Raw genomic sequence first — 14,317 nt, 5'->3', positions numbered from 1 at the left:
CCCACAGTCAAAACATGTGTTTTAGCCACCTCAGCACCTGCTTGTGGCTGCTGTGCCCATACCCTCTTCCCTGCTTTGAGGCATGGGGGCAGCTTTGAGGCTCCTGAGGGATGAGGAGGCCAGCTGGCCTGAGTCTTTGGTGACCCTCTGGATGCCAACAGATAATCCTAAGAGGGCTGTGGATAATTTTTTAATTTTTATTTTTTTTCTAAGAAAGTTTCTAGGTGATAGATACCTCCTGAAGGAAGAACCCTCAGCAGACGCAGTCACATTGTCTTTTCTGCTGTCCATTGGTGCCAGCCCTGCTGCCTGCCAGCTCATTCCAGAGCCAAAGTCCTTGGGTCTCTCCAATAATGGCCACCACCACCCTTCCCCTAGGGCAGCTGGAGCCCCAGGGAGGCTCTGCTCACAGCCTGGGTCCTGACAGTCTGGGCCCACCACACCCTAGCAAAGCTGAAGGAGGAAGGCCAGGAGACAGAGGGCTCTAGACCCTGGCCCACCAGAGCAGTTTTTGCGGGGGAAGCAGGGGCTGGAGTTATTCCTCTGTGCTGGGATGTGTCAGAGAATGCTGAGGCCAGGGCTGGAGGGAAGAAGGGAGGGAGTTTAAATACTGTTAATGATGCACCCATCACTGTGGCCATGGGAGAGTCTAGAGAGGCTGCATTCTGACTGTTACACTTGCTATGGCTCTCCAAATATTAGGCCAGGCTAGGGGAATGAACCATGGTGGGGAAGACTCCACCAGGGACCAGCCCCATCCCCCAACTCCTCCTCTATTGCCCTGGCCTTAGGGCATGCTGGGAGGCCTGCTTGGCTCTCTGCCTCCTCAGCCTCACAAAAGCCTGGGCCTCTCGATCACCCTTCCGGCTCTCCAACAGCTGCAGGATTGGATCTCCTGTGGAAAGAAGCCAGAGGCCATGTCTGGGAGATGGTGGGGGGGGGGGGGACACAGCACTGCCCCACCCATCATCACCAAGCTGAAAGAAAACCAGTGACTGACACACTAGCCAAACTTCAAGACACAGCTGGAAGATGAGAGTGCTTGGACTGCCTGAAGTGGTGACTACTACCTTCCTGAAGATAACCTGAAGCTAGTTAACTCTTTGTGCCTTAGTTTTCTGGTCTCTAAAACAGCTGATGATAACACCTGCTTCACTGATGGATTGTAAGAATTGAAAGAGTTCATGTACACCAAGTACTCAGAACTGACTCACAATATGTGCACAAAGATGAACTATTCCTGTTATCACGCTGGGAGAATTCTTTGTAGGGATGTGCCCCTCAGATCCAGGCTTCTTCCTCTCCCAAAGGAAACTCATTGGTGACCTTACCCACCAGAGAGAAGAGTCACCCAAAACTTCACTGAGCTTGAATCTCATTCGTCTCAAATCAAGAGATTGGCCAGACAGCAATGCAAGCCCAAGCACTTATTCCATTGGCTTCCATCTCCCAAGGAAGCATTTCTCTAGGGTCCCTTCCTGAGTTTTCCAGGTGTCCCGTCTCTACCCTGCCCTATCCTGGGACTCAGGCCTACCATTGGGCGCAGGATACGTGAGAGGCAGGCGCATCTGGGGCGCCTCACTGGGCTCCTCAGAGCTGGTCAGCCCAGGCACCCCACGCAGTGGCAGGAAGGCCTCCCCTTCCAGGTCATCAGCCCCCAGTGTGTCATGGTCCAGCACCGTGAGCAGGAGGCACGACCCATCCTTCTGGCATGGCTCAGCAGGCACCAGGCTGGCAAGGACATAATCAGGCTCAGCTGCTTGCCCGAGACTATCATCACCTTACCCCTGCTCCAACACATGGATCACCCCCTCATTGAGCACAAGCACATTACAAAGGCAGCTCTGCCTGGCTCCTCTCAGCCATGTGACATGACACCTGCTCTGACCATGGGCTGATGCTTTAAATCAGGGGTCCTGTGGCCCCAGGTCCACCTGTCTTGGGCAACAGAGAGCAGATCCCTGAGGACCTCAAAGTCAGGACCCTTCCCTGGAAGGCTTCAAATTTTACCTTCCCCTCAGTGGAAGAAACCTTTGTCCCAAGTGCCCTTTCCTTAAGTCCAATGTGGTCATCTCAGGGGTCCCTTGAAGGAGGCTCAGGGAAGGGAAGCAAGGGGAGGAACTAGAAGAGTAGGGACCCACTCACAATTCAAAGGTCTCATCAAACAGCGGGTGAAGGTCCTTCTTGTGTTTCTGGGTCTCCCTGGGTGCCAACTCGGGGAACTCATGCCTGGGTTCCAGGGTCAGCTGGACAAAGGGGTCGCTGAAGCCTAGGGGAAGGGTGCTGCCAGGGTTCTTCTAGTCCTCCCCTGCAGCTGTGCCACTCAACAGCCCTGTGCCTCATGAGAAATGCACCCAGAACTCCTGCCGCAGCCCCAGGGACACTGGCAGGGAGGGCCATAGAGGAAGCAGTTAGTGGCCAATAACCAGCTTCCACTCACCACTGGAGTCCAAGGGCCGCAGGCCGGAGGCACTGAGCAGCTCCACATGCAGCTTCTGCTCAGAGGCGCGGTAAGAGGCCTTGACGGTGACGGCGCCCAGCTCCTCAGAGGTGGTTTCCACCTGGTGCGGGTTGCATACGCAGGGTCACCTGGGCAAAGCAGGATGAGGCCAACTCCAACCTGGTGGGTGTAGGGGTGGGGGAGGGGAGCCTCACCTGCTGCTGGATGCGACTGCAGAAGTACTTCTGAATGAGCTCCCGGCTGGAGGCTGCCTGCAGTTCCAGGTCCCTCTGTAGAGCCTAGAAGGACACATCTGAGTACCACCTGAATGTCAGTCAGCCGTCACCAGGCTCACAACTGAGGCTGAGACATGACTTCAAAAAGGAAGCTCTGGGGCTATAAGACCATGAGTAAAAATGCACCTTCAGCAATGCCTAAGGTTTTGGGACAGAGGCACAGACAGTGGGCTTCTTGGGCATGCCCCCATCCTACACAGGAGCACTGGGCCCCTGTGCTTTGAAGGATTCCACACCTGGGTTAATACTCTGTTGTCACCATCTTAGATTTCTTTCCTTTTTTTTTTTTTTTTTTTTTGCAGTGCTGAGTATTGAATCCAGGATCTTACACATGCTAGACAAGCATTCTACCACTGAGCTACATCCCCAGCCCTGGTAATAATTTTGAGTAAGGTGCGTGCATACCTTCTCATTTTGTACTGGGCCCAATAAATTAAGTAGCTGGTCCTGGACACAGGTGAGTGCAGAAAGACAGATTCCCTGACCTCCTACTTGGGAGCTCACCAAAAGATTCCTACCTGGAAGGTGGCCGTGTGCAGAGCCTCCGGTGGCAAGCCGCAGCCCTCAGCATGGAAGCAGATCTCCAGGTTCTGGGGGAGACATCAGAGGTGGCCCCAGGAACCCTCCCCCAGGATTACTGTCCTATGGCTGGCATTTTTACCTGCAAGGCAACCTTCAGCCTGCTAGAGGCTAGGGATGAGCTGCGCTGGGAGGCCGATGCCTCTGCTAGCACGGTGAGTGTGTGGGTCCACAGCAGGGTCAGAAGGCTGGCCAAGGGCAGAGGATGCCAGACATAGGATACAGTGGAGGAGGAGGAAGCAAAGATGTTCTTGAGAAAGGGGAGGCCTCAAGGACCCAGATCTACCCCAACCTTCCCCCACACTTGCTCCACAGGTGAGGCCAGAGCTGGCAGGCAGTGGGGGGGCGGGGGGCTGGTGTCTCCTGAGGGAAGGGAACAAACAAGGGGCAGCAGGGTAAGTCCTATCTGACACATCTCAAGTTCAGTGAAGAATCTTCAGTAGGATCATGAAACCCCAATAAACCACAAAAGATGGGCAGGGAAGCTGGATCCCAATGTCAGAAACATGATTCAAGATGGAGTAGCCAAAATAGATAGAATTACAACACATGACAGGGATAAAGCATCTACTACATTGCAGGGGGAATAAAATAGTGACAGGGACACCAACCTTATAACACCCTGAGTTTAACATGTGTCAAAGTAGAGTCTGGCAGTTACATACAAAAAAAAAAAATATTGTGTAATTAAAATTGGTGAGGAAAGGGGCTAGGGTTGTGGCTCAGTGGTAGAGCACTCACCTAGCATGTGTGAGGCCCTGGGTTCGATCCTCAGCACCACATAAAGATAAATAAATAAAGGTATTATGTCCATCTACAACTAAAAAAATATTTTTAAAAAATGGTGATGAGGGGCTGGGGATGTGGCTCAAGTGGTAGCGCGCTCGCCTGGCATGCGTGCGGCCCGGGTTCGATCCTCAGCACCACATACAAACAAAGATGTTGTGTCCACCGAAAAATAAATTAATAAATATTTAAAAAAAAAAATGGTGATGAGATCTGGGCTGGGGCAAAGCTCATTGGTAGAGCCCCTGCCTAGGAGGCATGTGGTCCTGGGTTTAATTCCTGGCTCCAGGAAAAAAAAAAAGAGAAGAATGGAGGAGGGCTATGTATTTATTCAACACATGTAAGTGCTCATTATACACCAAGCACTGTTCTAAAGGCTTCTAAGCAAAGCTTCTGTCTTAGTGGAGAGGTAATTGTGGTTTACGTGGAGGTGGGGAGAGCTGAACAAATGGTATGAAATGGCCTAAGACATAAGGGTCTGGCTGTAGGGGTCCTGGCTGTCCAGGAGGAAGAGAAGAATTCTAGGAGAGAAGGGTCAGCAGCCTGCTCAGGGCCCCAGTTCCACCTGGAGGTGGATCCTCCTGGGCGTCTCTACAACTAACAGTCACTGGCCACTTCCTGTGTAGTCATTGACCACAACCCTACTCTCAGCATATCACATGACCCTTTTAGTCCTCAGTAGAAGCCTATAGTCATTGGCACTTTAGTAACTGCTCAAAGCCACCAAGGAGTACTGAGTCTGGAATCTAAAGTCAGGCCATCCAGAGTCCACACCCTGTGCCTCCATCCAATGCTTTAAGAGACCCTAACTAGAAGTTTCCCTGGATCATGGCCAATAACACTGGATGCCAAAAACATTAAAAAGAAGGAAAAAGCTGGACATGGTGGTGCATGCCTATAATCCCAGTGGCTGTAATCCCAGCAGCTCAGGAGGCTGAGACAGGAGGTTCAAAGCCAGCTTCAGCAACTTAGTAAGATGCTAAGCAACTCAGTGAGGCCTTGTCTCTAAATAAAATACAGAATAGGGCTGGGGATGTGGCTCAGTGGTTAAATGCCCCTGAGTTCAATCCTGGGGACTCAAAAAAAAAAAAAAAAGAGGAAAAGCAGTCAAGGGTTCCAGAAGATGGTCTCAGGACTAAGGGAGAATGGATAGGGAGATCTCAGCTCAGACTAAGGAAGAACTGGTAATTCTCAGTACTGAACAGCATGAAATGGACAGGTTTATAAGGTAGTGAGTGAGTTCCTTATCCCTGGAAGCAAACATTTGAGCAGAGGCTGGTCATACCCTCTAAGGGACTTCACCAAAGGGATTTACAACAGGTCCCCTTAATTAATTAAGATGCTGAGGCCCTGGAGGCAGGGCAGGTGGAGAAAGGGTGAGGGCACTGCAGGGCAGGGACTGTGGCAGACCTGTTAAAATTCTCCTGCACCAGGTTGGTATTCATGTAGCAAAGCTCCACCTCCAGGAACTTCATCAGGGGCAGAATGGCCTGAGGAATAGGAGGAGGTGGCTCAGGCCCATTTCAATCCCACCCCCATTTCCTTGCCCTGGGGAGGAAACAGGGCCAGGAGTTTCTGTGCATGGGTTTGTAATGTCTGCAGGCTCTGCCCCTGCCCACCTCTCTGCCTTCCTCTCCTGGTTGCTATCGCTCCAGCCACACTAGCCTCCTCTATGGCCAGGCGTGGTGCTACCTCACAGCCTTTGCTGTTCCCTCTGCGTGGAATGCTCTTCCTCTAGAAATTCTCATGGCTTCTTCCCTTGCTTCCTGGCGGTCTTGACTCAGCTGTTGCCCTCTGAATGAGGTCTTCCCGTTACTATCTAAAAATACAACCCTCTGACACTTCCCACCCTTCCTTCTGTTTTATTTTTCTCTCTAGCACTTATCATCATCTAACACACTATATAAGTGTGTGTGCACACACATACGCTTCTGTAAGTATATTTATAGTTATAGTCATAACTAAGCTTACAGTACTTGGTAACTAAAGTTATCGTACTTCCGTACTCGGCTCTTCTTTCACTTTCCTGGCTAGAATGTAAGCTCTAGGAAAGCAGAAATTTTTCACTGATCTATCCCCAGGCTTGAATCAATGTCAGGACAATGTGGGCACTTACTAAACAGTTGATGAATTAATGAGTAGCCTTCCCCCAAAACAATCAGGGGTGTGTATCAACTCTCCCAGCTTACAGACAGGGAGACTGAAGTGAGCTGGCTCGCATAAACATTACAGCGGAGCTAAGAGGCACCAAGGAGGCTGTGTGCCCAGGCCTGTGGGGCTTTTCACCCTTCCCACGCTGATTGTCAGTGCTGGGAGAGCCCATACAGGGACCCAATTTGTACCCCTGAGTGTTCAAAGAGGAAAACCAGCCCAGGGAAACAACATACCTGGGCTGATCTCTGATACCCCTAAGGCCTTCAGCCCCCAAAACAACCTGGGTCCCCTTTATAGCCCCAGTCACAAAGAGCTGGCAGGGCAGCAAAGGTCAGTGAGCAGGAGAGTCACTCACATCCTCAGGCAGAACGGACTCCTTGACACCCACAAGTCTCTGGATGTGCTTGGCAATGCCCACCTCCAGCTGGGGACACAAAATGGTAGATGGAGGGAGGCCAGGGAATGAGTGGGGGATTGGGAGTTCACTTGGGACCTGAGTTTAGGCTTAGGAAGAGAGGGCTGGACATCAACCCAGGTCCTGCTGGGGGCCAGGGTGGGGTCACTGTGGAGTCAGACAACAACTTACCTGCTCAGCCAGAGTGCGGACACCAGTGCAGATCTCGTGGCCCAGTCCAGCCAGTGCACCCTGCAGCTGGGCATGTAGTGTGTTCTGCAGCTGACCGTGCTCCAGCAAGGCCCCCACCCGATGCTCCAGGGCTTCCCATGCCAGCTGAGCGGGCAGCTTGCCGATCACCAGCCGCAGCTGCTCCATGTCATTCACTACCACACACAGCTGGGGACAGGCACAGACAGAAGGATGCAGGGCTTCCTAAAACAGGGCCAGCATTGCCAGGCCCCACCCCACCCTGACCAGCCCCCAGCCTGGGCTCTGTTACCATGTTGGCTGCCTGGCCCTGATCCTTCTGGCCTGCAGAGAGCTCTCGGGCCCGGGCCTTTATAAGGCTGCAATACACCAGGGCCAGCCTGCAGGTGTCCTGAGGTGTCAGGGAGAGGAAAGTGATCAGTGGGTAAAGCTGCCATGCAGGGTAGAGGGCAGGGCATGTGAATCTCAGGATGTTGGGAGAATTTCAGACATAGGCCTTGGGAAGTCTGGTGGATGAGCCTGGAAGAAGTGGGGTAGGTGATAGGAAGGTTGTCCTAGAAAGATGAAGGACACAGAAAGACATGCTGCACCTCCACAAACTTGACAGTGATCATGAAGGCCTCCTCTGGGTCTGGCCAGTCCAGCTGCCGGGCAGTGTGACTGATCTGAGCAAAGCAGGTCGACAGGTCCACAGCTGACGTGCTATGTTTGGTCAGTTCACCCAGGGGCACCAGCTGGGGAAAAGGGAGAGCACTTAGAAAGGAGGGCTCAGAACAGGGACAAATCCATTCTCCCACTAACAGGCACAGAGCTGAGCAGGGAGCTACAGGGTGGACAAGCTAGGCTCTGTCCAGAGCCCCAGCCTGTAGGATACATGGCAAAGGGAAGTCACAGGTCACAGTTAACTCCAGGGTATCAGGAGGCAGCCGCATTTTGCACACAACTGGCCTGGAGTGGGCAGGGAGGGGGTGTCCCAGCAGGTTACCAGCTTCTACCACACCCAGAGCACTCTGAACTCAAGGCCCCCGCCCACACCTTGTCCATCTGCACAGCACGCTGCACCCGCTCCAGTGCCACACTGTAGGTCTTCTGCAGCCAGGAGGGAATGGCTGGCTGGAACCAGCGGTGAAAACTATCCAGAGCCAGGACTCTGTCCCTGGGGAGAGCTAGAGTTCAGCTGTGGAAGGCTGCGACCAGCTCTAGCCTACAGCCCTTGTAGACCCACCTCTTTTCTGAAGTATGTACAGCTTGCCACAAGCCACCTGCTTGCTGCCTACCTGTCTAGAGGGACTGGGCCCAGCTGGCAGAGCTCTTTTAGACTGATGTAGAGCTGGAACAGACTCTCGCCCATCTCTGGAGACACAGGGCTGCCCACTGCCGATGTGTGGTCCTGTGCCCGCTTGGCCACCTGCAAAGAAAGGCCTAGCAGGCAGGGTGGTGGAACTGGGCTGAAGGATACAACCTAGGGTCAGTGGAGGGCCTCACCAGCCACTGTAGCTCCAAGAAAGCCATGGAGAAGAGGTCGATCTTGAGGACACTGGAGGAGACAGCAGTGTGACCCTGTGGTACACATCAGGATCCCACAGGCCCACCACCTCCCAACCTGGGTCTGCTCACTTTTGGAAGATCTTGTTCCATGTGCGCTGGCACTGGTGCAGGTCGCCCATGACATCCTGTACCAGGTTCAGCAAGGCTTTGCCTGCCACTAGCATGCCCTGGAAGGGACAAGGTGGGCTAAGCAGGGCTGCAGAGGCAAGTGTCCCAATCCGCCCTGCCCCATCCAACACCTACCTGCACCATGGGCTGATGGTGCTGCTGCTTCAGGTGGAACCATTCCACTGTACCAGTCTGCCAAAAGAGAGGCAATGAGCAGGGAGGAGTTGCTGGGTCCAGGCACAAGCCCTCATCCACCCTAGGGAAGGTGTCATACCCTCAAAGCCTCCATCACCAGCTGGGGCAGTGGGGCACTGTCTGAGCACAGTTCTCCAAAGGCCTTCATCTTGCACATTTGCACCAGGACCCTGGGAGACAGAGAGAGGGCTGTGTCCAACAGGCCCACTGCCCCATACCCACTCCTGTAGCAGGCCTCTCCCTACAGCTGCCCCACTATACCCTCACCCCTGAAGAAGCAGAAGCAGAGCCACCAACCTGAGGAGAGACTGCAGCCGGGATGGGGAGTCAGAGACAGAAAGAGGGAAGACAGAGCGGAACCTCCGGATGAGGGAGAGGCCGTAGGCCAGCAGGGAGGTGAATGAGGTGGCCAGTTCCTCCAGCTGCAAAGCCAGGAAGATGTCAGGATTTGGGAGCTGCTTATGGGTCCATGGCCTCCTGTGCTCCCCCGACCTCCCCCACAGCCCTCCCTGCTCAACAGCCCTTGCCCACCCAATTCCCACATCCCACCTGTTCTGCTTTGAGCCGGCCCTGGATCCACTGGTACTCCATGCTGGTGATGGGGTGCAAGAGGCAACTGCTGGGGAACTCAAGGCTCTGGTAGAGGCGACTGTAGGCCAGCCACTGTCTGCAGGGACAGGAAGGCCTCAGCCAGGCCCAGGGGGAGGGATGGCACCTTCCCTGCTCCAAAGCCGCCTATGGAAACCATTTTACTAGCAGAGGCTGAAAACCAGTGACTGAAGGTGACTCACATGGTTTATTTCCATGGATGCTTTTCAAATTGTCCATCTCTTAAATAGGGCTACGTGACTATAAAACTTGAGAATTTTTGCTTCTTATGAAAAGTGGGATTTAAGGATTTAAGCCTGCATGCACACATAGCAACCATCAGCTGGAACTTGGGATGGTTCAAGGGGACATGATGGAGGAAATGACTGAGCTGGACAAGGGTCCAGTGGAAGGGCAGAAGTAGGGAAGAAGAGCAATCCAAGGACAGGCCAAGGTTCCTGCTGGACACAGCTGCCACCTGCACTATGTGCTTGGGCCCTGTAAGCAAACCAGGCCCCTCACTGTCTGGTGGCTGTACCAGCTTCACCTCCATCCTACCCTTATCTTCTGAAATACTCACCTGCCTAAGGTTCTGGATATACACTGCCCCTGGCCCTCAACTACCTTCCCCCTAATGGCCACCACGCCGGATAGAGGACACACTGCTCTGCTCTGACTAGTCCTGCCATTTAAATACTTCTGTCCCATGAGCAGCTGGAGATCTGGATTATATGTGAAATCTCCAGATTTTTTTTTTTAAGAGAGAGAGAGAGAGAGAGAGAGAGAATTTTTTAATATTTATTTTTTAGTTTTCGGCGGACACAACATCTTTGTTTGTATGTGGTGCTGAGGATCGAACCCGGGCCGCACGCATGCCAGGCGAGCGCGCTACCTCTTGAGCCACATCCCCAGCCCTCCAGATTTTTTAAAAAGTTGGCCACTGATTTAAAACATGCAGTTTGGGGCAAAGAGAACTCTCCTAAGTGTGAGGCTTTGAGCTTCCAGCAGAATACAGGAGCCTGCCAGCCGCCAACAGCCCCCTAGGGTCCCACCAGGGCTGTGCACTCACGCCATGGACTGGTGGAAGTCAGATAGGTCCTTCTGCGTGGCATGGAGAAAGAGGATGGTGGTGGCCTGGGGACTCAGTGACCCATCCCAGGAGGTACTGCCCGCCTGAGGGGAATAGTGGAGAGGTATTAGGACCTGATTGGCAACCCTGGCAGCACCCAGCCATGGGAAGGCAGTACCTGGTGCTGGGTGACTTCATGGGACACAAGCTGCTGCAGCAGGTGGCGGTGCACAGTGTAGCTGGGCTGGGAGCGGCTAGCTGCCGTGGCTCTCTGCAATGAGGCAAGGATGTCTGTGAGCAGAGAAGACCCAACACAGCAGGGCCACTGAGGCTGCGGGGCTCAGTTCCTGGCCCAGGCCCCAGACCTACCCTCTTGTGAATGAGCTGGAATTGGAGGTGGCACTGTCCACGGTCTGGGTAGGTCTCAGTGCAGGGCTCCAGGGGGTACCACTGGTCCTCTCGGCAGTGAAGGTCCTGGTGGGCAGGAGATACCTGGAGCCTGGGGCCGGAGGCAGTGGGGCAGACCCCAGGCACCTGGAGCCCCTCTCCAGAGCCTTCACACATGCCCCCTTCACCTCTACCCAGGCCCCATTCCTCCTCCCCCTCACCTGCAGCCTCAGAACCACGTTCCCCAGAAAGTCGTCTTGGCCTTTGTCCTTTCGAGCCTCCTTAAAGATCCTGTTTCAGGCAGGATCCATGAGGGAGATGGATCAAGTACCTGAAGGGATCAGGCTAGAATCTGCCCCCCACCAGTAGCCAGCGTGAACCCAATGATGGAGTACGTGGCAGGAGGGCAGAGGGAGTCCCCTTCTTTCCCATGAGTCCGGCACCCACCTCCGGAGCCCATGCAGATCTGTGAGCTCCCCAAGCTTCTGTCTGACAGACTCCACAGTGTCCAGGTCCCTGGTGGGGCAGAGGTTTGAATAAGAGACAGACAGGGTGCCCATCACCCTTTCAGGGAGGAGACTTTTCCATCCTCAGCCCTTCTCTTCCCATCCCCAGGAGCAGGCCATATCAGTCACCACATGTCCAGGCGAAAGCTCGCATTGGTTATGTCCTCAAACTCCCTATAGGGAGAAAAGGGTGTAGTTGAGGGCCTTGGAAGCGTAGGACCCTCATCAGACCAGACCACAAGGACTCCAGATCCTGTCCTTGACAGCTGCCATCCCCACAATATGCCCACTCCCACTTGGCACCTTCCTGCAAGCTGCTACTCCCCTTACACAATCCCTTCCCCATCCCTCCTCCCTGCAAGGTAGGGCCTCAGGCTATCCCCAATGCACCTGGAGGGACTCCACCCAGCCCCATCAACACCAGGACTGTCCTGTCTGGCCTACTCTGTCTCCCCCACCCAGGGCCAAGCCCCTTCTCCAGAGCCACTCATCTGACTGACTGAGGAGTCCTGAGAGTATGGGGAGGGGGGCTGGGGCAGGGCCACGTACAGGATAAAGGTCTCATCCCAGACAGGGTTGAGTGTCTGGTTGACAACCTGGGTGCGGTGGGTCTGCTCCTCAGGAATGGTATGCCTCACCACAGCCTTCTGCCTACGCCGGGACCCAGGGCTGCCCCCTGGCACACCCACCCCCTGCTCGATGCCCAGCAGGCAGTAGGGGTCACTGAACCCTGGGGAGGAGAGAGGATGAGATACCACAGAGTTGTCTGGGCTCCCTGGGAGGGTCCCTCTTCAGCCCACCTGAGGAGCTTCTCCTGAGAGAGGGACAGGGAAAGTTGGACAGAGCACCACCTCCCTAGCCCAGACGCCAAGTGCAAGGGACCAGCTAGATGGAGGCCAGTCCTGGAGACATTTGGGAGACAGGAGCTCCTGCCAGGAGTTCTGGGTCAGACTGCGATGGGACAGAAAGGAGTTAGGAAGCAGCCCTCAGGGCTCACCACCCTGCACTCACCACTGACATCCTTGCCCAGGATGCCCTTGGCCTGTTTCACTGTTGCCTTCAGACAAAATACTGGCCTCTAGAGGATGGGAGGGAGTAGCCTGAGTCCCCGAGAGGGTTGGGCTTCCCAGGCCCTTCCTTGCCTGGGATGCCCTGGCCCAAGTTACCTCAAGCTCCCTGACCCGCTGCAGCATCTGCTGGTGCTCCTCAGGCTGCAGCTGGAAGGCCTGGTGGGGAAGCAGATAGTGTGTGGGAGTTTGAGGGCAGGGGTCAGGCGAGAAGGCAGAGCCCCCGGGGGTCCAGGCTGCAGGAAGGTGGAGGGGTTGGGGCTGGGCTCACCTCCTGTAGATATCCCAGCAGCTCCGAGGCCTTAGTCACATGGTTGGGCTCCGGCTGACCCAGGCGGTGCAGGACAGTGTAGAGTGCTTCCTCATAGAGCAGGTCCCGCTGAGGCCCAGCAGGGTCATATCAGGAACTCCCCCACCCAAGGAACCCCTTGCAGCAACACCTCAAGCCCAGAGCAGAGACAGGCAGCCCATGTGCAGTGAAGGGGGTTGAGGCTCAGAAGTCCCTCCCAGGTTGCCACCATCAGCCTTGGCCAGTGATTGAGGGGCTGTCAGGAGGATGTAGGGCTGCTCCCGCACCTCTCTGCGACCCCCATCTCCGACTCTTCCGCAACCCCCCATCACTCCGACTCTTACCTCCTCAGGGGAGAAGTGGTGGGATGGAGGCTCAATCTGGGGAGCAAGGTGGAAAGACAAGGTGTCCTTGGAGGCCTGCTTGGAGGGACAGGAAGGCCCAGGCGTAGTGCAGTGGGTCCCTAGCACACCCTCCAAACCCGCTGAAGCCCCACACCTGTTCCCACAACAGGCCTCCTTGGGGTCTGGCCCTTGGGCCACCTTGCTCGTCCCCTGGCCTGCTGAGGCTGAGGTCCATGGGCGTTCAGCTGGCCCAGCAGCACAGCCCTCTGCCACCTGCCCCCACACTCTCTTCCTTCCCCAGAGGAAACAGCTCTGCTTATCAGGCAGCCGCCTGCTCAGCCCTGTGGCGGAAGTGAGGCCCTGCAGCTGAGGTGGGAGACTTGGGGGGATGCTGAGCAAGCCTGAGGTAGCTCAGAGGGGTCCCTAGGCAGCCTACCCCACATCAGGGACACCTGCCTCACAGAGCAAAGTTCCTTTGGAACTAGTGGAGCAGGAGAGGGAGGGCAGGCCCACTGTGGAAAGGGGGCTAGAGAAGCTCGGGCCCCCAACCTGAGAGACTCATGGTGGCTCAGAGGACATGTGGCAAACCCACTCTGCTGACCCAGAAGGCTCTGCCCAGGGGCAGGGTGGACGGGTAGGTGGGGCCAGGCACCCATGCCTGCTGAGTCCCCAAGGCCAGCTGTTCTCCCCACTGAGGTCACTCCTACCTCCTGGGTTGTTGGAGGCAGGGCATCCTGTAGGTCTCTGACCCTGCGGCGCCTTATCTTGATGGCCTGGCGCAAGAGGGGAGGGCGCCGCTGTGGGTGGGAGAGGCTTGTCGCCATGATGGCTGGTTCTGCCCTTCCCTCTGCCGCCCTGCTGCTGCTGAGTGAAGACGGTGAAGCCACAGGATGATGCAAAGAGCCCCAAGGCTGCCACCCTCTGCCTGGGAAGGGTGGAGGGAGCGCAGTGGGGGGGACAGAAGGGTCAGGGTGTCACTGCCTTGGAGAGGCTGTCTCCCAGGTCCCCTGCACCTTCCTCCAGCCCAGATCTTTGCAAGAGCCTGTCTATCCTGGAGCAGAAAGTGGACGCTGTAGGCTGGTAAGCCCCACCCCACCCTCCCACAGAGGCTTTAGGGATGGTCCCGTGCTCCCAGCAGGGGCACCCTCCCCCATCAACTGTACTGCACCCAGGGAAGCTAACCTTGGTCCTAGGGGTTCTCACCCCAGGCTACCCAGACAGAATGGGTCCCAGACCTGGGCAGGGGTGGGGCAGGCTCAAACTGAGACACAGTTCCCCAGCTGGCAGCCAACTGCTCAGCCTGCTCCACCCCACAGGTGACATTCCATGGAGGTGACGACGGGGCCAAGCTGTACCA

The 14,317-nt window shown here is 55.4% G+C and overlaps 1 protein-coding gene across 7 annotated transcripts; it reads right to left on the bottom strand.

The window, feature by feature from the left end:
* Window positions 1-522: 522 nt before the first annotated feature.
* On the bottom strand, window positions 523-14,284 carry Unc13d (unc-13 homolog D). 7 transcript variants are annotated; one of them, XM_048797846.1, is made up of 33 exons: window positions 14,143-14,284; window positions 13,668-13,881; window positions 12,961-13,035; window positions 12,599-12,706; window positions 12,427-12,486; window positions 12,272-12,338; window positions 11,810-11,990; window positions 11,390-11,434; window positions 11,202-11,270; window positions 10,976-11,045; window positions 10,737-10,841; window positions 10,546-10,638; window positions 10,368-10,471; window positions 9,260-9,377; window positions 9,008-9,132; window positions 8,790-8,880; window positions 8,651-8,707; window positions 8,477-8,574; window positions 8,345-8,396; window positions 8,137-8,267; window positions 7,895-8,015; window positions 7,450-7,593; window positions 7,152-7,250; window positions 6,842-7,048; window positions 6,611-6,679; window positions 5,512-5,591; window positions 3,398-3,503; window positions 3,255-3,326; window positions 2,656-2,739; window positions 2,441-2,561; window positions 2,146-2,269; window positions 1,535-1,731; window positions 523-895 (listed from the first exon to the last, which is right to left on the bottom strand). In XM_048797846.1, exons 2-33 carry the CDS (start codon window positions 13,782-13,784, stop codon window positions 774-776), a joined length of 3,312 nt encoding a protein of 1,103 aa, XP_048653803.1. In that variant the 5' UTR covers window positions 13,785-13,881; window positions 14,143-14,284; the 3' UTR covers window positions 523-773. The 7 variants fall into 7 exon arrangements, 6 of the variants coding, with proteins under 6 accessions (XP_048653803.1, XP_048653804.1, XP_015359657.1 ...); XM_048797847.1 differs by having other exon boundaries at window positions 13,668-13,885; window positions 14,143-14,238; XM_015504171.1 differs by lacking the exon at window positions 14,143-14,284 and having other exon boundaries at window positions 12,961-12,996; window positions 13,668-14,045.
* Window positions 14,285-14,317: the final 33 nt, after the last annotated feature.

This window comes from Marmota marmota, unplaced genomic scaffold, assembly GCF_001458135.2.
Source record: "Marmota marmota marmota unplaced genomic scaffold, marMar, whole genome shotgun sequence".
Taxonomy (NCBI): Eukaryota; Metazoa; Chordata; class Mammalia; order Rodentia; family Sciuridae; genus Marmota; species Marmota marmota.
This window is presented reverse-complemented; position numbering and strand designations above follow the sequence as displayed.